Here is a 25,490-nt window from a genome sequence, read left to right as displayed (position 1 = left end):
ACTTTGTGACAATGTATCCAAGTTTCTAACTGTGTAATCCTTACACTTTAACCTATCCTGTTTAAGGATTTGTAAAATTAGAAAACTTTCTGATCTTCTGAATCAAAGTATTATAAAGAATGCAAACTATTTCCAAGCATTCAACACATAAGAATCAAACAAGGAAAAACATACTGTTTGCAATGAGTGCCTGATTTAATGGTAACTCAGCAAGCATCAAGGCGTGAGATCAAGATATCAATCACTGACTCCTAACTGCATGTGCTTCCTTTCTCCTTTCAATAAAAAACAAAGAATATTTATGTTAGTAAAATGAAAATGACAGAACTGTTGAAGGGGATGGACCCACAGATACCTGACAACTGAAGGAACCATTCAGGAGAGAGTGGGAGGTTACATCAGTCAATGTCCATCACCCTTAACAGCCAATTAAAAATGGATCATGCATCCTGTAAACCACTGTATTGTATGAATCTATGAATCAGCAATAAGCCCCATTTAGCCTAGGCCCATCTAGCCATGAAATGTGGCTGAGAAAGAGTTAATAAGTAGCAGCTTTCAGGGACCAAAGGTGTGCAAGATGTTTGAAGCGGTCCTGCTTCCGAAGTGGAAATCCTTGAGATATTGGAGGGAGGGAGGGAGAGAGACAAAAGAAACAGGCATCAACCTGGTGACACAAGATGACTCAAGACTGGCTTGATGATCATGGCTCTGAAATATGTGACCTCCGATAACGAAAACAATCAACCTTTATTGCAGGGGAGAACAACTGAACGTTACAACTCAAAAAGGCAACAATTCAATAATTTGCAAAGCTGACACCCAAAGACAGGTACTGAAGATAAACAGCATGTCATGGGAAGGCAATGCTTGAGAATTCCATCAATATCTTGGTGATGTTATAATATCTGAAAAGTTTTGAAATCATCTGAACTGCATAGAGCCAAGATCAAATGGACAAAATCCCATTCATTCACAAGATGGTGATTATCTTCTTAAGAATGACAATATCATCTGTTAATACTGGTAAGAACATTATGAACAACTCCTCAACTGTGAATCCACAGGGATAGCTGATACCCTCCAGTCTATCTCCCACAGCCCTGTGGAAGAATCCATGGCTGAGTCACCATCAATGGGAAAGCTGCAATAAGCAATCAAACAGATGAGAAACAACAGAACCTGCAGTCGCAATGGTATTCCAGCTGAAAGCTTCAAAGTAGGGGACTTTTGCTCACTTCAAGACTGCATGCACTCATCCTATGGACTGGGGAAGAAAAAGGAATTCCCCAGCTCCAACCCAGAAAGGGATAATAGTAACTATAAAAAGAAAGAGAGAGGTCAAAGTGAACATGGGCCCCTTTGAAAATGAACCTAGTGAGATTGTTATGGGGAACAAGGAAATGGCAAAAGGAGTTAAACATATATTTTGCATCAGTCTTTGCAGTGAAAAGCACTTCAAATATCCCATTAATACTAAAGAATATGGGAGAGGAATTAAGTATCATCACCATCACCAGAGAAGCAGTATTAGACAAACTAATAGGGTTAAAAGCAGATAACTCCACTGCCCCTGATGCATCCTGAGATCCTGGAAGTGGTAACTAAAGAGATAGTGGATGCTTTGGCTGCAATTTTCCAAAAATCCTTGAATTCTGGAGAAGTACCATGAGATTGCCAATGTGATACCCCTATTCAAAAAGGAAGGAGACAAAAAGTGGATAATCATAGGCTAATGAGTTAACACCTATTGTTGAAACAATGCCAGAAATAAATATTAAACAAGTATTAGCAGAACATTTGGAAAATCATAATCTGATCAAGCAGAATCAGCATGGCTCCATAAAAGGGGAATCATATCGGATTAATTTATTACTTTTTTAAGAGGAAATCTCAGCCAGAGTGGATAGCGTGGAACCAGTGAATGTGTTGTATTTGGACTTCCAGACGGCATTCAACCAAGTATATCACAAAAGGTCATAAGACTCGGCATGCTGTTGAATGTACGGCATGGACACAGAATTGGCTAATGGGCAGAAAACAGTGAGTGGAGATAAGGGGTGTTTTTTCAGGTTGGCGAGCCATTTCACAAAGCTCGTTGCTGGGACTCCAATTGCACAACTGTTTACAATAACTACTTGCAGAAAGGAAGTGAATGCACTATTGCCAAATTTGCAGATAACACAAAAATAGATGGAAGCCAGGTTGTGAGTGGGATACATTCAGCTTTCACAGCATTACTGATGGAATAGCAAAGTGGGCAAGAGGTTGGCAAGTGGAGAATAATGTAGGAAAATGTGAAATTGTTTGAAGGGAGAAAAAAACAGCAATATTTAAACAGAGGAAAACTGCAGAAAGCTGCAAGAGACTTCAGGGTACTTGTTCATGCAACACAGAAAGCTAGCACACAGGTGCAGCATGTAATCAGGAATGCTAACAGAATGTTGGCCCTTATTTCAAGGGCCTTGGAGTATAAGGGTGAGGAAATATTACTGTAACTGTCCAAGGTGCTGGTGATACCACATCTGGATTGTTACGAGCAATTTTGGTACCCTTATAAGGAAATATATTATTTCATTGGAGGCATTTCAGAGAAGGTTCTCTGGAATGATCCCTGGTATGGAGTGATTGCCTTATGAGCAAAGGCTAAACAGGTTGGAACTCTATTCACTGGAGTTTAGAAGGGAGCGAGATGATCTCATTGAAAATTACAGGATTCTTAAGGAACTTGATAGGGTAAGCACTGAGAGGATTTTTTTCCCTCATGGGGGAGTCGAGAACCAGAGAGCATAGTCTCAGAATAAAGAGGCACTAATTTAAGACAGATGAGAATTTTTGTTTTCTCTCAGAGGGTTGTGAGTCTTTAGAACTCTTTGCAACAGAGAACTGTGGGAGCATGGCCCTTTCTGGTCACAGAAATTTGAGGGTGCATACATGAGGATCAATGGTCGGCACAACATTGTGGGCTGAAGGGCCTGTTCTGTGCTGTACTGTTCTATGTTCTATGTATATATTTAAGGCTGAAGTCAATTCTAGATCAGTGAGGGAATCAAAGGTTATGGGAGGATCAGGAAAATGGATGTCAGGAATGTCAAACTGGTTATGATTCTATTGATGGTGGATAAGGTTCAAAGAGCGAAACAGCCTGCTCCTGCTCCTATCTCTTATGGTTTTATCTTCAAAACTATTCAGATACTTCCCTCATGTTCACAGCAGGGAAAAGTTCTGACACACATTCTCCAGAATGACCAACTTTCTGTGGCTGATGAAATCCTTCCAGAGATACAGTGACATTTCTTCTATGTCTCTTCTTTATCTCTGAGTTAATTTTAGTTTGATTACATCTCAATGAAACACTTTGGGATGTTTTACTACACTAAAATGATATGTAAATACAAACTGCTGTCCTCTCACATTCCTCTAATTCCTCCTGGAGGACAGACTGTGGACACTGACTGGCCTTCAGTGCACTGTTCAAGTGCCCATTCAGCACTTGGAAAGCCAGAAAGTGAATGTTGTGAGACAATGGAGACTGTCACAGCCGAGACACATTCTGACCTCCCAAACTTCCCAGCTAGGCTCAGTGATGAGCAAGGGGATTCTTGGCTGATTTTCCATCTCAACACGCCATAGACATTGGGGCTAATTGAAGCACCTCCATTACTACCCCAGAATGGCTCCTCCCCCAGGTGCTTCTGCTGGTCGATCAGAAGCAGAAGCTTTTCTAACCACTGAGTATCTGATTGTCTTCTTGGTCAAAGTGAGAGTCAGCAAGTGACTTGTACCTGACACTGCACTGAAAGGATGCTGAGTTTATACTGGAGCTTCGATACATATTGATGTCCTCTTTTGGTATGTTTAGTGATCAGATCAAAGGTTAAATTGACCTTCTTGAAACTACTGAATTGACTGTGAGAGAGGTTTGAGACAGACAGTGCTTTGGAATGACAGCTTGCCGTATGAGCACGGGAGGCGAAACAACACAGACAGATCTCAGTGCAACAGAAGCAGTGATCCAGTTCCATGTCCATGTGGAGATGTTGGTGTCTGGTGAGAGAAGAGGAGGAAGCGAAACAATCCTGACACGTGTCAAACTGGAAGGGTTTGTCTCCTGTTTGGGTCACGTGATGTTCCGGCAGGTCTGACAACTGTGTCAGATGTTAACACAGAAACCTCAAATATGAAGCTTCTCACAAACACACACTGATGAACCTGGAGCTCCATGAACTGTATGGAAACACTCACATGTTTTCATACATGAACAGTTTCTCACCAGAGTGAATTTGCTGATGCTTCAGTCAATTGGAGGAGTGGGTGAAAGCTTTGTTGCAAACTCTGCACCAGACTGTTACTCCCCTATATGAATCTTCTGCTGAAGGTGGAGGATTGATGACCCTAAAAACGATGTGTCACACGTCTTGCAAGAGAACAGATTCCCTATCTGTGTGAATGCGTTGATGTTTCACAAGTGTTGAGGACTGTGTAAAGGCTCGGCCACAAACCTCACATTTAAAGGGTTTCTCTCCTGTGTGAATTCTCTGGTGCCTGAGGAGATCAGAGAATTGGATGAAAGCTATTTCACAAAATTCACATCGGAAGGGTTTTTCTCCAGTGTGAATCATCTGGTGTATCAGGAGGCTTGACGATCTCACAAAAGCTTTACCACAAACTGCGCACTTGAAAGGTTTCTCCCCTGTGTGGATCTTCTGATGTACCATGAGGCTTCCTAACTGTGAAAAGGATTTATCACACACCTCACACTTGAATGGCTTCTCTCCTGTGTGAATGCGTTGGTGTGCGTGGAGGGTGGATGACTGCGCAAATGATTTGTCGCACACTTCGCACGTGAATGGTTTCTCCCCAGTGTGAACACGTTGGTGTCCAAGGAGAGATGATGACCTCGAGAATGACTTGTCACACACCTCACACTTGAACGGTTTCTCACCTGTGTGAATACGGTGGTGTTCACGTAGGGTTGTTGAATGTGAGAATGATTTGCTGCACACCTCACACATGAATGGTTTCTCACCTGTGTGAATGCTACGATGTGAGCGAAGAGTTGATAACTGTGTAAAGGACTGGTCACACACTTCACATGTGAATGGTTTCTCCCCAGTGTGAACACGTTGGTGTACACGGAGGGAAGAAGAGTCTGAGAATGATTTGTTGCACACGTCACATGTTAATAATTTCTCTCCCGTATGCATCCGTCTGTGTCTCTGAAGGTTCCATGATGTTGAGAAAGACTTTTCACAAAATTCACACCTAAAGAGCTTGTCATTTCCATGAATGTGTTGGTCATTCGAGAGTGTTGATGACTGTATGCAAACTTGGTCAGGCATGTCACAGTTGAAGTCTTCCATGTTGTTGTCAGATGTTCCTTGGCTGATGGTCAGGATCTTTCTGTGTTGTCTACCATCTCTGTATTCTCTGGTGTGGTGCAGTGCAATCCTTCTGTAAAACAGGGAAAAGAAACATAATTTCCTTCAACTCCTTCTCCTCCTTTGCTGAAGGGGCTGACTCCTCAGTTAGACATTTTTTAACAGTGATTGCCAGTCTGCTTTTAGCGTTTGTGTGTGGAGGCGTTGGGGTGGGTGGGTGGGTGGGTGGAAGTGCAGTGCATCAAATGTTGTACTTTTCCTCACTTGACAGTCATGCAACCTCTGTTTCCAGCAGGGATAGTGACCAAGAACAACAAATGGTTACTTTCTTTATTCTCATCTTCCTCGGTGACATGACAAAAATGGAAAAGACAATTGGGCAGTCAGTAAAACGGGCTGCCGACTTATGTTGAGTTTGTTTCATGTTGGTAAAGGTCAGTTTTACTGTTAGAGTATGTGTTTAAAATCAAATAATTCAAGAGAAATGTGAATCCAATGTAGATTTTGAAATTTTGCCCTTGTTTTGTAAAGTTCTTTGAAGAAAATGCACTGTGCAGGAAATGCTAGTAATTGAGGAAATAGTGCTGATTGAACTGCTCTCGTTTATTCTGGGAAAATTAGATATACCGCACTCACTCAGACTGTACATCCCAAATTCAGCTATCAGCTGCAGCACTGGGCAAAACTATCAAATCAAAGCTCAGGCTTTTAGGAAAGTTCAACGACTTCGGGTGAAATCCTTAAAGAAGGCATTCCCAGGTACAGCAGCAGAATTGTTACAGAGGTCACAGAGATGGAGAAGGGCAAAGTCATGGAGGAATTTGAAAACTAAGAGAAGAATTTTAAAACTGTGGTGTTGCTTAATCAGCAAGCACAGGGGTTATTGGATATTAGAACATAGAACATTACAGCGCAATACAGGCCCTTCAGACCTCAATGTTGCACCGACCTGTGAAACCAATCTGAAGTCCATCTAACCTGCGCTATTCCAGATCATGGTGTCAGATAGGACCTGGACAGCAGAGTTTTGGAGACATATAGGTTTACAAGCATGATATGAGAGCATCCTGGAGAGCCCTGTAACAGTCGAGACTTGACCTAGAAAGGAATGAATGACGATTTCAGCAGCATACGCAGTGGGGCAGGGCATTTCTGGACTCTCCTGTCAGGGTATCTTGCACTTCTTCCTGTGTATAGTGTCTCTATTCTTGACCAATGTCAGGAAATGACAGTGACAGCTGGGATTGTAATGCAATACCTTTGATAGAATCAGAACAAGTCATAGTATTGTCTGGCATTAAAGGTTTTAATGCAAGTCTTTATTTGGGAAAGACACAGAATACACAGAAGACTGACCGTTTACAGTTCACAGGATAATAACCAGCTCCGAACACACACACAGCTCAGCAAAATGAAATCAGTAAGAATCCTCAGACACTCTGCTCCTCCCAGATAATTACACCTCACCTTCTCATATTCAGGAATGAGACATGAACAAAACTCAGGCTGGAAATCAGGAGGGAAATGCTTCCAATAAACACACTCAATATCCAACACACAGCTCCAGTCAAACAGTTCAGCACAAAGCACTGAGTAAACAGCTCTCTCAGCTGGATCTTCTCACACAGCATAAGGGACATTTCCACCCCTGATTGCCCACAGTACAGTCAGACTGCCTGAAGACTGGTGTGGATATTATGGGATACAATTTGTATAAAAGTTGCTCCTTCACTCACCATCTCCTCACTTGGTTTTCAGTCCCTATAGGAAGTGAACCAGCTCTGGAAGAGGAAGAGGAGAGAATGGGCAGAGTGGGTGGGCTCTCTGATTGACGTCTCTCACAGTCAATCCAAATATTTCTGCAGCAACATGAGTTTCCTGAAGCTTGGGAAACTGACCGGTGAAATGGAGATGACTTTGAGCAGCAGATCAGATGGAGATTTAAACTTGTCATTGTTATGTCTGAATAAAACCTCATTTATTGCAGCTGCTGTCTCAGTTCCCCTGGTAAATGTTTAACAGTCCGGAAACAGCATTCTTGATCATTGGAGGTTTTCAAACTGGCAACATGTGCGGGATGTGTATCCTCGGATGTGTTTGTCAGCAAATCTGAGCAGGAAGATCCACAACATCCAAGGTAGTGATGACGTGTAATAGTTGGATCAGCAAATAAATAGGCGAGTATGTTGCAAGATAAAATAGCACTGTAAGGACGGGAGCAAATTATTCTGAATTACTGAAATTATATTGCTTCCTGTGAACTGGGAAATGATTGACTATTTTTCACCCCAAAGTGTTCTCTGTATCACTGATTGGTTTCAGAATAAATACTTATTATAATTGTAATGAAGTCAGAGAGCTGGATATTATAGAATGGGAGCTCCCCGATTGGAGCTGTTAATCTGATCCAATCAGGAAGTCCTGGCTGACAGATTTAAAAAGGGTGTTAGATATGCTGACACTCTGGTAGCTGACTCTAACTGAAACAATAGTAAAGTCAAGAACTGTTCACTGGTAAATAAAGAGTGTCTTGGTGATGAATAGCTGCCTCTGGAGTTATTTCAGGATTGACAACATTTCCTTCTGGACAGTAAAGGAGATTGAAAAGAAAGAACAGATTTAACCAAAGTGCATTAGTTCAGAAAATCAAGTCAGAGAAAAAAATAAATCGACCAGTCTGAAGGGAAAGGGAAAATGTTTGTGAGAGAATCAGAGTAAAAAGAGATTATAGGAATTTTAGGAGATCATATGATCTATGTTGATATATGTAGGTCTGTGATCTATAGGATTTAAAACAGATCTCCAGTGGACAACCTCATCATCTGTGTTTATTTTATTCACTTATGGGATGTAGCTATCACTATTTGGGACATATTTATTGCCCATTCCTGGTTATCATTGAAGAGGTGGTGGTGAGCTGTCTTCTTCAACTGCTACCAGAGCAACAAAGATGACTAAACTTTATCCCTGAGATTTTAAAAAAAGGAATTGATTAACAACAGACTCACCACTTCAGGAACTCTAAATGTGACAATGTTACAGGACTCTGACAAATTAAATGAAAAACAACAGACAAAAGTACAGAGATAGCAAGGTGGAGAGCTGGGTGAACACAGCAGCCCAAGCAGCATCAGAGGAGCAGGAAAAGCTGATGTTTTGGGCCTAGACCCTTCTTCAGAAATGGGAAAGGGGAAGGGGTTTCTGAAATAAATATGGAGAGAGCGGGAGGCGGGATAGAAGAGAAGATAGGTGGAGAGGAGACAGACTGGTGAAAGAGGCGGGGATACAACCAGTAAGGGTGAGTGTAGGTGGGGAGTTAGGGAGGGGATAGGTCAGTCCAAGGAGGACAGACAGGTCAAGGGGACAGGATGAGGCTAGTAGGTAGATAAGGGTGGGGCTTGAGGTGGGAGGAGGGGATAGGTGGGAGGATGGACATGTTAGGGAGGCGGGGACAAGCTGAGATAACAAGGTGTAGAACTGAATGAACACAGCAGGCCAAGCAGCATCAGAGGAGCAGGAAGGCTGACGTTTCGGGCCTAGACCCAGAGTCTTCCTGCTCCTCTGATGCCTTGTTATTTCAGATTCTCCAGCATCTGCAGTTCCTATGATCTCGGGGACAATCTGGGCTGGTTTTGGGATGCGGTGGGGGGATGGGAGATTTTGAAGCAAAAGTACATCTCCAAATGAAATTAACAGACTCTGAATCATACACAGCAATAGATCTCCATGAGCTGTGTAAGAGTGGCAGGATTGTGGTGCACTCCTTCCTGCCATGCTCTGTACCCAGAGACCAAACCAACCTGGGATTCAGATCCGAGTCCACAGCTCGAACCCCTCACCTTGCTGCTGAAATTACCAAGATAGTCAAAAGGAGATATTGACTATAAAAACTCATCAACAGATTGTTGGTTTTTAACGAGCCCACTAACACGGGAATGTAGTTTATCTGATGGGATGACAATAGATGTTGGACACTGACTATGTCTCTGTAAAAGCTGTGTCCACAACTTCCACATCACACTGACCATTACAGCGGGTTTCACATAAAATAATCCAAAATTTCAACTCCTTCCTCACAGAATATTCCTGTAAATAGTGTTAAAATATTTTACATCAAGACAGTAATTTCTCTAATAGAAGAAAAGATGCCAACATTTATCTGCTCTGTCCCTAAATCTTGTGAAAACCCAACATCTCCAGAAATATCTCGGACATTGCAGTAAAAACTCACATTTGGTGAGGAAATTGTTGGAGAGATTTTCTCTGGAAGTGCCTTCCTGTATTTGATGGAGTGAGGGACAGGCCAGTTCCTCAAACATGAACTGAATTACAGCCCCAAACCCAGAAAGCTCCCCCTTCACTGAGGTCGTTTAAAACTACCACAGGGACTCAGCTCAATTCACCCAAACCCCTCACAATCCCTCACCTTCCTGGACCTCTCAGTCTCCATCTCAGGCAACCAGCTTGTAACTGATGTCCATTTCAAGCCCACCGACTCCCACAGCTACCTAGAATACACCTCCTCCCACCCACCCTCCTGCAAAAATTCCATCCCCTATTCCCAATTCCTCCGCCTCCGCCCCCACAATGAGGCATTCCACTCCCGAACATCCCAGATGTCCAAGTTCTTCAAGGACCCCACAGTGGTTGAGAATGCCCTTGACCGCATCTCCCGCAACACATCCGTCACACCCCACCCCCGACACAACCGCCCAAAGAGGATCCCTTTCGTTCTCACACACCACCCCACCAACATCCCGATACAACTCATCATCCTCCGACACTTGCGCCATCTGCAATCCGACCCCACCACCCAAGACATGTTTCCATCCCCACCCTTGTCTGCTTTCCGAAGAGACCACTCTCACCGTGACTCCCTTGTTCGCTCCACACTGCCCTCCAACCCCACCACACCCAGCACTTTCCCCTGCAACCGCAGGAAGTGCTACACTTGCCCCCTCACCTGCTCCCTCGCCCCCATCCCAGGCCCCAAGATGACTTTCCATATTAAGCAGAGGTTCACCTGCACATCTGCCAATGTGGTCTACTGCATCCACTGTACCCGGTGTGGCGTCCTCTACATTGGGGAAACCAAGCGGAGGCTTGGGGACCACTTTGCAGAACACCTCCGCTCGGTTCGCAATAAACAACTGCACCTCCCAGTCGCAAACCATTTCCACTCCCCCACCCATTCTTTAGATGACATGTCCATCATGGGCCTCCTGCAGTGCCACAATGATGCCACCCGAAGGTTGCAGGAATAGCAACTCATATTCCGCTTGGGAACCCTGCAGCCCAATGGTATCAATATGGACTTCACCAGCTTCAAAATCTCCCCTTCCCCCACCGCATCCCAAAACCAGCCCAGCTCTTCCCCTCCACCCACTGCATCCCAAAACCAGTCCAGCCTGTCTCTGCCTCCCTAACCGGTTCTTCCTCTCACCCATCCCTTCCTCCCACCCCAAGCCGCACCTCCATCTCCTACCTATTAACCTCATCCCACCTCCTTGACCAGTCCGTCTTCCCTGGACTGACCTATCCCCTCCCTACCTCCCCACCTACACCCTCTCCATCTATCTTCTTTTCTCTCCATCTTCAGTCCGCCACCCCCTCTCTCCCTATTTATTTCAGAATCCTCTCCCCATCCCCCTTTTCTGATGAAGGGTCTAGTCCCGAAACGTCAGCTTTTGTGCTCCTGAGATGCTGCTTGTCCTGCTGTGTTCATCCAGCTCCACACCTTGTTATCTTGGATTCTCCAGCATCTGCAGTTCCCATTATCTCTGATACAATCCGGCTCCGAACTACATTACCCATGATGCATGTAGGCCCCGCGCCTGCATTGGATCAGGGAGCCGACCCGTTGTGTGGAAGCTGTAGCTGTCGTCTGCAGAGCGACGGTTGGTTCCCTGCGTTCAACCTGAGAGCGCGCGAGCCGATGGGTGTCATGTGGGCAGGGTTGGAACTGGAGGTGCGCCCCTGTGAGTGGCGGCCTCTATCCGGATCTCCCCGCTCCCATGAGAAATCCCCAATTGTGACGTCAGGGCCGGGACGGGGTTTCGCCTTCTGGTCTGTGAGAGCTCAGGGCTCGAGCGGAGACCCCTGCTGTTGGCAGAGAGGGTGGGGGCAAACAAGGAAGGGAATTTCCAATAGACGCTGTCCCTTTACAGGGAGGGGCAGAACTGGGGTTTAGACTCAAGATAACAAGGTGTGAAGCTGGATGAACACAGCAGGCCCAGCAGCATCTCAGGAGCACAAAAGCTGACGTTTCGGGCCTAGACCCTTCATCAGAGAGTTATAGTCAGCCTGGTGATCGTTCCAATATGCGTGCAGTAAGTGCTAAGAGTGGGTGAATCTGCTGATCGGTCGTGTTTAATGCAAAGTGATATCATTCAAGCGGTATCCTGTAGTGACCTATTCCAGGAAGATTCGCTGTGGGAATGAACATCAGTATGTGCTGTGTCTGATCGGTGTGTGATGATGTACTTTGTTAGAAGGGATAAGAAAAGGGAGTACTTAATCAATGCTAGGAAACTGGGAGGAGCTGGTAACCTAAGAACCAAGAGCGGGAGTAGGTTATGTGGCCCTTTTAAGTTTTCTCCGCCATTCAATAAGATTATGGCTAATCTTTTCATGGTCTCAGCTCCACTTACCCACCCTCTTACCATCACCTTTAATTCCTTTGCTGTTCAAAAAACTAGCTGTTTTAGCCTTAAAAAAACATCCAATGAGGAAGCCTCAACTACTTCACGGGGCAGGGAATTTCACAGATTCACAACTCTTTGTGTGAAAAATTTCCTCCCCAATTCAATCCTAAATCTGTTCCCCATAATTTTGAGGCTTTGACATCCTGTTCTAGTTTCAGCTGTCAGTGGAAACATCCTCCCTGCTTCTATCTTATTTCCATCATAATTTTATATCTTTATATAATATTCCTTGCCCCCCCCCATTCTTCTTGATTCCAATGAATATAATCCCAGTCTACTCAGTCTCTTCTCATAAACTAATCCTCTCAAATCTGGAATCAACCTTGTGAATCCCCTCTGCAACCCCTCCAGTGCTAGTACATTCTTTCTCAAGTAGGGTAACGAAAACTGCAAGCAGTACTCCAGGTGTGGCCTCACCAGCACCCTAGCATTTCATTGAAACCAAGCCCTCTAACAGTGAGGGATAAAATTCCATTTGTTTTCTTAATTACCTGTTGCACCTGCAAACCAACCTTCTGTGTTCATACACAAGGACACACAGGTCCCCCTGCACAGCAACATGCTTGTCCTCTGATGAAGGGTCTAGGCCCGAAACGTCAGCTTTTGTGCTCCTGAGATGCTGCTGGGCCTGCTGTGTTCATCCAGCCTCACGTTTTATTATGCTGTAAGCTTTTATTGTTCAAATATAGTCCCTTTAGAGGGATTTTATGCTGCTTGTCCACAGATCCCAGAAGGTGTTAGGACAGGTTAATAGGGTAGTTAAGAAGGCATATGGGATGCTTTTCTTTATTAGTCGTGGTATAGATTGTATGTGCAGAGAGTTCATGGAACTGTACAGAACTTTCAGCTAGCATCCTGTGTACAGTCCAGGTCAGCACACTACAGGAAGAGTGTTACTGTACTGGAGCGGACGTTAAGGAGATTCACCGAGATGTTGCCTGGGATGCAGCATTCAAGCCATGAAGAGAGGCTGGCTAAGCTTGGTTATAACCTTTGTAGCAGAGAAGGTTGAGGGTGACCTTATAGAGGCCAATAAGATCACGAGGGGCATGGACAGGGTGAGTAGAAAGGGTCAACAAGGGGGTGTAATTGTAAAATGAAAGGCAACACATGTACAGTAGATTTAACAAAAGCACTTTTCCACGCAGACGGTGTAGGGGTGTGGAATGCATTACCTGGGAGGGTAGTTGAGACTGGGAATCGCACAATCCTTAAAAACTTCCTTCGATGTGCACTTGAAGTGTCAGAACATTGAAGGCCACGGGCCTAGTGTGGGAAAGTAGGAGTCTAGCCAGTAGAGTATTTTTGGTACAGATTTGATGGGCTGAAGGGACTCTCCTACCTGTACGATTTTATGATATGTGAAATGATTTAAAAAATACGCTTCAAAGTAAACTTGGAATCTGTCAAAATAACAAGACATTTACAATTGACTCAAGATCTAAGGGGCGGCATGGTGGCTCAGTGGTGAGCACTGCTGACTACAGCACCAGAAACCCGAGTTCAATTTTACCCTGTGTCTGTGTGAGTTTCCTCCCACAGTCCAAAAATGTGCGGGCTAGGTGGATTGGCCATGCTAAACTGCCCATTGTGCTCAAGGATAGGAGGGTTACAGGGGGATGTGTCTGGTGGGATGTTTGAGGGTTGGTGTGGACTTGGGCTGAAAGGCCTGTCTCTACACTGCAGGGATTCTATGATGATCTTTCCCAAAACATGAAATGAATCTTGGAAGAGTGTAAGGTGAACATATCACACTGTTATTACATTGAGATATGATGGGTTTAGAGAACTCAGGTTTGCAAAAACTCAGTTGCACACCCTCACCATACTGTAAGGAAACACTTATCTTTTCCTTTTTAAGACTGTAAACTGAAATTAAAGTTGGAAATGGGTTACACATGAAATAAGAGTTGAGGTTTACATCTTGGAAATGTCAAGCAGCATACAATTTTAGCTGTTAAAGGCACTGTTGCTTATAGAAGTACAGAGGAGGTACTTCAAGACAATAGCACCAGCAGTCTGAGTTTAAAAAAAAGACTGTTGTCCTTGGATTAGTTGAGCTACAGTTTTCGGTAAATCAGTAAGTGCAGAGCAGCGAGAGACATCGAGTTGGCAAGCTGAAAACATCTCTCTCTCCCCGCTTCTCCCAATTTGAGTGAAAAGGCAAAAGAATCAAGAAGACTTCAAAGAAGGAATTCTAACAAGAAATGACTTAAGTCCATGGATTAAACATAAAGGGAAAAAAGACCATCACTTTACAAAAAACAGCAGATTGGCTTTGCTAAAATCAAAAGCATTTAAAGTGGGTTTTGTGGTTTGTGTGAGGGAAATTGTGTCTCATAAACTAGATTGAGTTTTTTTGAGGAAGTAACAAAGAGAATTTGAGGTCACAGCACCAGACATTATTTACTTTGACTTTAAAGCCTTTGACATGGTTCTGCATGGTTGATTAATTAGTAAAGTTAGATCACATGGGATCATGGGGGAGCTTGCCAGCTGGATACAAATTTGGCTTAACAGCAGAAGTCAGAGAGTGATGATGAGGACAAAAGCTGACGTTTCGGGCCTAGACCCTTCATCAGAGAGGGGGATGGGGTGAGGGTTCTGGAATAAATAGGGAGAGAGGGAGAGGCGGACCGAAGATGGAGAGAAAAGAAGGTAGGTGGAGAGGAGAGTATAGGTAGGGAGGGGATAGGTCAGTCCAGGGAAGACGGACAGGTCAAGGAGGTGGGATGAGGTTAGTAGGTAGATGGGGGTGCGGCTTGGGGTGGGAGGAAGGGATGGGTGAGAGGAAGAACAGGTTAGGGAGGCAGAGACAGGTTGGACTGGTTTTGGGATGCAGTGGGTGGAGGGGAAGAGCTGGGCTGGTTGTGTGGTGCAGTGGGGGGAGGGGATGAACTGGGCTGGTTTTGGGATGCGGTGGGGGAAGGGGAGATTTTGAAGCTGGTGAAGTCCACATTGATACCATTGGGCTGCAGGGTTCCCAAGCGGAATATGAGTTGCTGTTCCTGCAACCTTCGGGTGGCATCATTGTGGCACTGCAGGAGGCCCATGATAGACATGTCATCTAAAGAATGGGAGGGGGAGTGGAAATGGTTTGCCACCGGGAGGTGCAAGTTGTTTACTGCGAACCGAGCGGAGGTGTTCTGCAAAGCGGTCCCCAAGCCTCTGCTTGGTTTCCCCAATGTAGAGGAAGCCACACCGGGTACAATGGATGCAGTATACCACATTGGCAGATGTGCAGGTGAACCTCTGCTTAATATGGAAAGTCATCTTGGGGCCTGGGATAGGGGTGAGGGAGGAAGTGTGGGGGCAAGTGTAGCATTTCCTGCGGTTGCAGGGGAAGGTGCCGGGTGTGGTGGGGTTGGAGGGCAGTGTGGATCGAACAAGGGAGTCACGGAGAGAGTGGTCTCTCCGGAAAGCAGACAAGGCGGGTGATGGAAACATATCTTGGGTGGTGGGGTCGGATTGTAGATGGCGGAAGTGTCAGAGGATGATGTTTTGTATCTGGAGGTTGGTGGGGTGGTGTGTGAGAACGAGGGGGATCCTCTTTGGGCGTTGTGGCGGGGGCGGGGTGTGAGGGATGTGTTGTGGGAAATGCAGGAGACGCGGTCAAGGGCGTTCTCGACCACTGTGGGGGGGAAAGTTGCAGTCCTTGAACAACTGGGACATCTGGGATGTGCGGGAGTGGAATGCCTCATCCCGCCACCCCCCGCCACCACCCCCCCCACCCCCCGGCACCACACAACCAGCCCAGCTCTTCCCCTCCACCCACTGCATCCCAAAACCAGTCCAACCTGTCTCTGCCTCCCTAACCTGTTCTTCCTCTCACCCATCCCTTCCTCCCACCCCAAGCCGCACCTCCATCTCCTACCTACTAACCTCATCCCACCACCTTGACCTGTCCATCTTCCCTGGACTGACCTATCCCCTCCCTACCTCCCCACCTATACTTTCCTCTCCATCTATCTTCTTTTCTCTCCATCTTCGGTCCGCCTCCCCCTCTCTCCCTATTTATTCCAGAACCCTCACCCCATCCCCCTCTCTGATGAAGGGTCTAGGCCCGAAACGTCAGCTTTTGTGCTCCTGAGATGCTGCTGGGCCTGCTGTGTTCATCCAGCCTCACATTTTATTATCTTGGATTCTCCAGCATCTGCAGTTCCCATTATCAGTGATGATGAGGGTTGTTTTTCAGTATGGAGGCTTGTAACCAGCAGTGTTTTGCAGGGAACAGTACTGGGTCCACTTGTTTGTCAATTATATAAATGATTTAGTTGAGAATATAGAAGGCATGGTTAATAAATTTGTGGATGACACCAAAATTGGTGGGAAAGTGTACAGTGAAGGAGGTTGTCTAAGATTACAAAGAGATCTTGACCAATTGAGTCAATGGGCTGAAGAGAGGCAGACGGAATTTAATTTGGATAAGCATTTTGATAAAACAAATGAGGGCAGGACTTATACAATTAAAAGTAGGGCTTTGAGTAGTATTGTAGAACAGAGAGGACATAGGGGCTCAGGTACATAATTCTTTGAAGTTTGCATCCCATACAGGGTAGTTAAGAATGCCTTTAGCATGCTCACTTTCATTGCTCAGATCTTTGAGTATAGGTGTTGGGACATTGTGTTGAGATTGTACAGGATGTTGGTGAGGTCTTTTCTGGAGCACTGTATCCAGTTTTGTTCACTGTTATAAGACAGATTTTGTTAGGCTGAAGAGGGTTCAGAAGAGATTTACCAAGCTGCTGCCGAGAGTGGGGAGTTTGAGTTATAAGGGACTGGATAGGCAGGGACATTATTAGAGATTATAAAATCAGGAGGTGTATAGATAAGGTGAATGGCAAGTGACTTTTCCTTTAGGTAGGTTGATTTCCAGAATAGGGGACATATTTTTTAGGTGAGAGGGGAAAGATTTAAAAAATACATGAGGGACATTTTTAACACAGTGTGGTTTGTGTGTGGAATGAACTTCCAGAGGAAGTGGGATGTGGGTACAGTCAAAAGACATTACAGTTTAAGTTATATAATCATAGATCAGTAATTTCTTTTCTGTGCCATTTTGTTAATTGTTACAATAATTCCTATTAGTGATAAAACCTACTGTGAATTGCTTTTGATTTGAATAACAGTCAGTCAGACAAACTGGTCATGTGGTGATATCAATGAGATGTTATACATTTTGGAATGAGTTGTGGTACAGTAACGCATGATCACAGTTCTTCCCAGTGAAATCATGACAATATCAAGGATAGTTATCCTCTAGACAGGAAAGTACAAACATTCCCCATGGTATTAGTCAAACACCCATCACCTGAAGAGGATCTTTCCATAAGTCACATCCCCAACTAAAGCAGGGTCTGATTCTACCCCATACCTACTCATGAGAACTGCCTCTCTTTACCAACACACATACACTCACATTAGGGGTAATTTCCAGAATACTACCGACAGAGATTTCTTTAAGACCTCTGTGTTATGTCTGGCTCCCAATTCCAATGGTCAGAAATGAGACCAAACTTCAGTATCCTTCTCTATAGGAAAGATTTTGTTAAACTTGAGAGGATGCAGAAAAAATTTACAAGGATGTTGCCAAGGTTGGAGAGTTTGAGTTACAAGGAGAAGCTGAACAGGGCTGGGGTTTTTTTCCCTGGCATGTTGGAGGCTGAAGGGTGACCTTATCGAGGTTTATAAAATCATGAGGGGCATGGACAGGGTGAATAGTCAAGGTATTTTACCTAGGGTGGGGGAGTCTAAAACTAGTGGGCAAAGGTTAAGGTGAGAGGGGAAAATTTAAAAAGGACCTGAGGGGTGATTTGTTCACGGAGAGTAGTACATTTACGGAATGAGATGCTAGAGGAAGTGGTGGAAGTGGGTACAATCAGAGCATTTAAAAGGCATCTGGATGGGTATATGAATAGGAAGTGTTTAGATGAATATCCACCAGATGCTGGCATTTGGCAGTAGGTAAGATTGGGATGTCAGCGCAGCATGGATGGAGTTGGACTGATATGTCTATTTCCATGCTATTTGACTGTGACTTAATAACAGAAGATCATAATATGTTGGACCCTACACTGTGGAACCATTCGATCCATCAAGTCTGCATTGACCATCCAGACAAACCACACCCCCCCCCAACCCTATCCCCATTAATCTGCATTTCCTGTGGCTAACCCACCCGACCTACACATCCCTAGACACTACAGGCAATTATAACATGGCCAATCCATCTAATGTGTAGCAGGCACAGGGAGAACACACAAACTCCACACAGACAGTCACCCGAGATTGGAATCGAACCTAGCTCATCAGTGTATGAGGCAACAGGCTAACCACAGAGCCACAACAGAACTTGTTTCTTCCATTGTACAAACCCCATTACGGTGATCATATGGGCCCAGAGACCAATCAATTTCCATTCCTGAAAGACCCTCTTCCACCAGGCAAATTGGACAGTGCTTTCTAATTCATAACTCCTCCGAAGACTGAGAGGAGAATATTTAAGTGTATTTTGTATGCAACTGGTTTATCCATCCATCACCTGCTCTGACTGATCCAAACCAAGCACCAGTGGTCCTGCTTTCCTCTGTCAGAACTGCTCATTATTCCAGAACCATCCTCAAGAGAAAAGTTAACTCACAACCTCTCCTCCCCAGAACCGACTGTGATATTTGTGGAAGTTATGTTGTAGCTATATACAGCTCTATCAGACACAGTTCTGGCTACCACACTTCAGACAGGCCTTGAAGTGAGTGCAGCACAGATTCACCAGAATGTGCCTGGGGCTAAAAGGGTTAAATTATGAGAACAGGTTGCACAGATTGAGTTTGTATTCCCTTAAATGTAGAAAAATTAGGGATGATATATTTGAGGTGATTAAGATAAGGAAAGGTTGAACAAGCTGGGCATGTACCACTGGATTTTATGAGTAAGAGATTACTTAATTGCATCAAGAAAAATTGTATTTCCTTTAAATTTGGGCTGCTTGACACGAAGGAATCTATGCAAAGAGATGACTGCAGTTTTTAAAAAAAATCAAGGGGCAGAACAAAGCTGTTCAGGTGATGTCAGCAAGCACTTCTTCACAAAAGACGGACTGGAAATCTGGAACTCTCTCCACCAGAAAAATCCGTTGGGGCCGAGTGTCATTCGAAAATTTCAAATCTGAGATTGGTAGGTTTATTGTTAAGCAAGGAGATTTTATTGTTAAGCAAGGAGATTTCAGGGTGGACAGAGTTAAAATATGGCTAGCCACCATCCAATTGAATGGTGATACAGGCTTGAGAGATTACTGCGGTTCCTATGTTCCTTAAATCACTCTTGATTGCTCGTTCCACTCTCATTTCAACAACAATTGGTCAGTGTCAAAGGACAAAAACAAGGAACTGCAGATGCTGGAATCTGAAATTGCTGGAGAACCTCAGCAGGTCTCGCAATATTTGTGGAGAGAAAGCACAGTCAATGTTTTGGATGCATTGACCCTTCTTTAGAATTGGTCAGTGTCTCGTCAACCTCCAGCTGAAAGCCTGATGCCATACTGCACCCCATCATAAAGATAAGTTCATAAGACATAGGGGCAGATTTAAGCCATTTGGCCCATTGAAATCTGCTCCGTGTTTTCATCATGGCTGATGTGCTCCCCACCTCCGTTTTCCTGCCTTCTCCCCATTACCTTTCAACTTATTACCAATGAAAAATCAAATCCTCCTTAAATTATGTTCAGTACCATTTGTGACTCCCCAGATACTAAATCAAATGCAACAAGATCTGGACCAAATCCAGGCTTGGGCTGACAAGTGGTAAGTGGTATTCGCACCACACAAATGCCAGGCTATGACCATCACCAACAAGAGACACATTCAATTGTGCTACCATCACTGAATCTCCCACTGTCAACGTCCTGGGGGTTATCATTGACCAGAAACTCAAATGGACTCACCACATAAATACAGTGGTTATAAGAGTAGGTCAGAAGCTAGGAACACTATGGCAAGTGACTCCTCAAAGCCTGTCCATCATTTACAAGGTATAAGGCACAAGTCAGGAGTGTGAGAGAATACTCCCCACTTGCTTGAATGAGTGCAGCCCCAACAACACACAAGAAGCTTGACACTATCCAGAACAAAGCAGCCCACTTGACTGGCACTACATCCATAAGCATCCACTCCCTCTACCACTAATACTCAGTAGCAGCAATAGTGTACTGTTTACAAGATGCACTGCAGAAATTCACCAAAGATCCTCAGATAGCACCTTGCAAACCCATGATCACTTCCATCTAGGACAAAGGCAGCAGACGTATGGGAACACAAACACCTCCAAGTTCGCCTCCAAGACACTCAGCATCCTGACTTGGAAATATATTGCTGTTCCTTCACTGTCGCTGGGTAAAAATCCTGGAATTCCCTCCCTAATGGCATTGTGGGTCAACCCACAGCTGGCGGCTGCAGCGGTTCAAGAAGGCAGCTCATTACCACTACCTTCTCAATGGCAACTAGGGATGGGCAAGAAATGCTGCCCAGCCAGTGACGCCCACATCCCACAAATGAATAGAAAAAGAAAATTACTCACTGTCCCAGCATCCACCACACCTTGCAGCGGAGAATTCCAAAGATTCACAATCCTTTGGGAAAAATAGTTTCTCCTCAACTCTGTTTTAAATTTGCTACCCCTTATCCTAAAACCTCTCATCCTAGAATGCCCCACAAGAGGAAACATTTGCTCCATCATTATTTTATCTATACCTTTCATCGTCCTGAATACCTCAATTTGATCAAATCCATGTGGGTATTGGCCTAAAGGTTAACTTGCAGGTTGAGTCCGTGATTAAGAAAGCGAATGTAATGTTGTCACTTATCTCAAGACGGTTGGAGATAAAAGCAGCGATGTGCTTCTGAGACTTTATAAAGCTCTAGTTAGGCCCCATTTAGAATACTGTGTCCAATTTTGGGCCCCACACCTCAGGAAGGACATACTGGCACTGGACCGTGTCCATCAGAGATTCACACGGATGATCCCTGGAATGGTAGGCCTAACATACGATGAACGGCTGAGGATCCTAGGATTGTCTTCATTAGAGTTTAGAAGGTTGAGAGGAGATCTAATAGAAACTTACAAGATAATGCATGGCTTAGAAAGGGTGGACGCTGGGAAGTTATTTCCATTAAGTGAGAACATTTCTTCAGCCAGAGAGTGGTGGGCCTGTAGAATTCATTGCTACGGACTGCAGTGGAGGCCAGGATGTTAAATGTCTTCAAGGCAGTTTTATGGTCTAAACTGTTCAATCTCTCTTCATATGACAAACGCCTCATTTCTGGGATCAATCCAGTGAACCTCCTCTGAACTGCCTCCAATGCCATTCCATCTTTCCTCAATTAAGGGGATCAAAACTGTGCACGATACTCCAGGGTTAGTCTCACCAATACCTTGTATAGTTGCAACAATACTTCCTTACCTTTCTATTCTATTCCTTTAGCTACAAAAGCCCAACATTCCATTCACTTTCTTTATTATCCGGTGTACCTGCACGCTAGTTTTCTGTGACTCATGAATGCGGACATCCAGATCCTCCTGTACCGAAGCACCCCAAAGTCTCTTCCCATTTAGATAATAGGTCAACTTCCCATTTTTTTTAACCAAAGTGCATGACCTCACACTTATCAACGTTAAAATCCATCTGCCACATGTTGGGCCACTCTCCTAACCTATCTATATTCATTTGTAAGGTTCTTATTTCCTAATTACAATTTACCATTCTTCCTATTTTGGTGTTGTACATGGCTACAGAGTCTTCTACCCCTGTATCCAGGTCTTTAATGTAGATTGTAAATAGCTGGGGTCCAAGGACCAACTCCTGTGGCACCCCACTAGTTACTTCTTGCAAACCAGAACATTTCCAGTGGAGATTCACACGGATGATCCCTGGAATGGTAGGACTAATGTACGATGAACGGCTGAAGATCCTGGGATTGTATTCATTAGAGTTTAGAAGATTGAGAGGAGATCTAATAGAAACTTACAAGATAATACATGGCTCAGAAAGGGTGGACGCTGGGAAGTTGTTTCCGTTAGGCAGGGAGACTAGGACCCATGGGCACAGCCTTAGAATTAGAGGGGGGTCAATTTAGAACAGAAGCGAGGAGAACATTTCTTCAGCCAGAGAGTGGTGGGCCTGTGGAATTCATTGCTACGGAGCGCAATAGAGGCTGGGACGTTAAATGTCTTCAAGGCAGAGATTGATAAATTTTTGATCTCGCAAGGAATTAAGGGCAACGGGGAGAGTGCGGGTAAGTGGAGTTGAAATGCCCATCAGCCATGTTTAAATGGTGGAGGGGACTCGATGGGCCGAATGGCCTTACGTCCACTGCTATGTCTTATGGTCTAAAATTCATTTATCCCAACTCCCTGTGTTCTGTCCATCAGCCAGTCACCTATCCAAGCTCATAAATCACCCCAATCCCAAATGATACAACCTTGTGAATTAACCTTTTGTGCAGCAGCTTATCAAATACCTTCCGGAAGTCCAGATATATTACATCTACAGGATCACCACTATCCACTTTGGTTTTTACGTCTTTGAAAAACTCTAGCAAATTCGTCAAACATGATTTGCCCTTCACAAAACCATGCTGACTCTGATGGATAGCATGTTGACTTTCTGAATATCTTGATATTGCTTCCTTGATAATTGATTGGAACATTTTGCCAACAACAGATGTTGAAATAACTCGTTTGTAATTTCCCATATATTGCTTTCCTCCCATTTCAATTAACAGTGTTCCATTAGCATTTTCCAATTCAATGTCCATGTCCAGGGAATTCTCGAATAGTGTAACCAATGGATCCACTATCTCCACTGTCACTTCCTTCAATATCCTAGGATATAGGCCATCAGGTCCAGGGGACTTGTCTACTCTCAATCCTAATAGTTTGCTGAGGACCTTTTCCCTATCGATGTTGATTGTTCTAAGTTCTACTCTTTCTATTGCCTCTGACTCGTCCCTTCCAGTAGGATTGGTGCTATTGTCCTCTACTGTGAAAACTGAGGCAAAGTACTCATTTAGCATCTCTGCCACTTCAGTGTTCCCCACTATTAACTCTTTGGTTTCATCTTTTAAATCACCTTAGTGAGTCTTCCCTTTTATATACCTACAGAAGCTTTTGCTGTCCTTTTTGATATTCTGTGCTAGGTTTCTTTTGTAATTTACCTTAGCTCTTTTTAATAATTTGTTCGTATCCCTTTGTTTATGTTGGAAAGATTTCCGATCCTCCAGCCTGCACCGGCCGTTATAATATGGTATTACCTTAGTTTTTGACTTTATATTGCCGTTGATCTCCTTGTTTAGCCATGGGTGTCTTTTTTTTTAAACCCCCCTTAACATCTTTCTTCCTCACTGGGATATATTTTAGTTGTGCGGAATTAAGTAGCTCCTCAAACATCTGCCATGGCTCATCAACTGTCTTACCTTTTAGCCTTCCTGCTCAATCTGTTCGGGCCAAATCTGCCCTCATGCCTATGTAATTTCCTTTGTTTAATTCCAGAATGCTACTGTGGGACTGCACTTTCTCATCCCCAAACTGAATTTTGGATTCTATGGCCACCACTCCATTTTTGATCCTTAACTGTGACGTCATCACATAATCTCTCCTCATTACACAATAAAATCGCCCATGGTTCCTGTCATACCTTTCTTGCAAGCCTCCAATATTTCTTGGTTTATCCTGTGACCCACTGTTTGGGGACCTATCGGCTACTCCTACCAAGCACTTCTTCCTGTTGCTATTTCTTATTTTTACTCAGACTGATTCCACATCCTGATCTCTCGTCCCGTTGCTATTTCTTATTTTTACCCAGACTGATTCCACATGTTGATCTCTTGTACTTATGTCATTTTTTCTTTACAGCACTGATCCCTTCCTTCACCAGCAAAGCTACACTATCTCCTTTTCCTTTCAACCTATCCCTCCAAAATGCCAAGTACCCTTGGTAATTCAACTCCCACGCCTGGTCTCCCTGTAAGCATGTCTCAGCAATCCAATACCCTTGTGTTTCTATTTGTGTCATTAACTCATTAATTTTGTTTCAAATGATTCCTGTATTTAGATACAAAGCTTTTAAACTTGTTCTACTAGTAAATTTCCCAACTCATAAATCCATGATGCATAAAGACAATCACCTGTTCTGTTCTTCACCTTTAATGTCTGGTACCCAGCTGCCACAGTGGTAACCTGCACTCTTACCTCCTCCTTTAATTTAGGTTTTCTAATTTCCCCTACAACTGAACCCTTGCCCCCAGCCACACGCCACCCCCACCCACTTAGTTTAAAGCCCTGTCTACAGGCCTGTTTATGTGATTCGCTAGGACTCTGGTCCCAGCACCATTCTGATGAAGACTGTTCCACTGGAACAGGTCCCTTCTTCCCCAATACTGGAGCCAATGTCCCATGCATTCAAACCCATTTCTCCCACACCAATTTTTAAGCCGAACATTTACCTCCTTTATCTTACTGACCCTGTGCCAATTAGCTCAGGTGGAAATGCAGAGATTATTACCTTTTTTGTTTTTTGTTAATTTTAACTCCTAGTTGTTCATACTCCCTTAGCAGAACTTCTGTCCTAGTATTATCTAAGTTGTTGGTACCTATGTGGGCCATGACCACCTACTTACCCCTCTGTAACATCCCCCATATCCAATAGCCCCCTCCCATATTAGTCCATCTCTTGTTGAAATCCTCATCTACACCATTGTTGCTTCTAGAAGGCACGGTGGCTCAGTGGTTAGCACTGCAGCCTCACAGCACCAGGGACCCAGGTTCGATTCCAACCTCGGATGACTGTCTGTGTGGAGTTTGCATATTCTCCCCGTGCCTGCGTGGGTTTCCTCTGGGTGCTCCAGTTTCCTCCCACAGTCCAAAGATGTGCAGGCTAGGTGGATCGGCCATGCTAAATTGCCTGTAGTGTTCAGGGGTGTGTGGGTTATCAGGGGATAGGTCTGGGTGGGATGCTTCAAGAGGCAGTGTGGACTTGTTGGGCCGAAGGGCCTGTTTCCACACTGTAGGGAATCTAATTTAATCTAGACCAGACTAGACCATTAAAATGCCCTCCTGTCCAATTTCCCATCTTCCACCATCCATAGAACCTAAGTTCAGCTAAAATTCTGCACACTCTATCCTATCTCACACACCTATTGCTTCTGTGCTCACTGACCTACACTGGTTCCCAGTGCCCCAATTTAAAATTCTCATGCTCCAATACAAATTGCTCCATGGCCTCTGCCTTTCTTATCTCTGCCACCCACAGATTGAGCTCCCTCCAAGATCCATACATCCTTCTAATTTTGGTCCTTAGCATGTCCACCATACGTGCTTCACTTTGCCATTGATTTCTTTGTCTGATCCTCAGTCT

The 25,490-nt window shown here is 44.4% G+C and overlaps 1 protein-coding gene across 1 annotated transcript in view; it reads right to left on the bottom strand.

Moving 5' to 3' along the window:
- Window positions 1-261: 261 nt before the first annotated feature.
- The window catches only part of LOC125446405 (zinc finger protein 271-like), a 29,310-nt gene continuing 4,081 nt past the window's right edge, over window positions 262-25,490 (bottom strand). Inside the window, exon 2 of the mRNA XM_059639709.1 lies at window positions 262-5,219. Coding sequence (XP_059495692.1) covers window positions 4,410-5,219 — 810 coding nt within the window. The 3' untranslated portion in view covers window positions 262-4,409. The remainder of the gene's footprint in view (window positions 5,220-25,490) is intronic.

This window comes from Stegostoma tigrinum, chromosome 34 (genome assembly GCF_030684315.1).
Source record: "Stegostoma tigrinum isolate sSteTig4 chromosome 34, sSteTig4.hap1, whole genome shotgun sequence".
Lineage (NCBI taxonomy): Eukaryota > Metazoa > Chordata > Chondrichthyes > Orectolobiformes > Stegostomatidae > Stegostoma > Stegostoma tigrinum.
The sequence above is the reverse complement of the archived record's forward strand: the minus strand, read 5'-3'. Positions and strand labels throughout refer to the sequence as shown.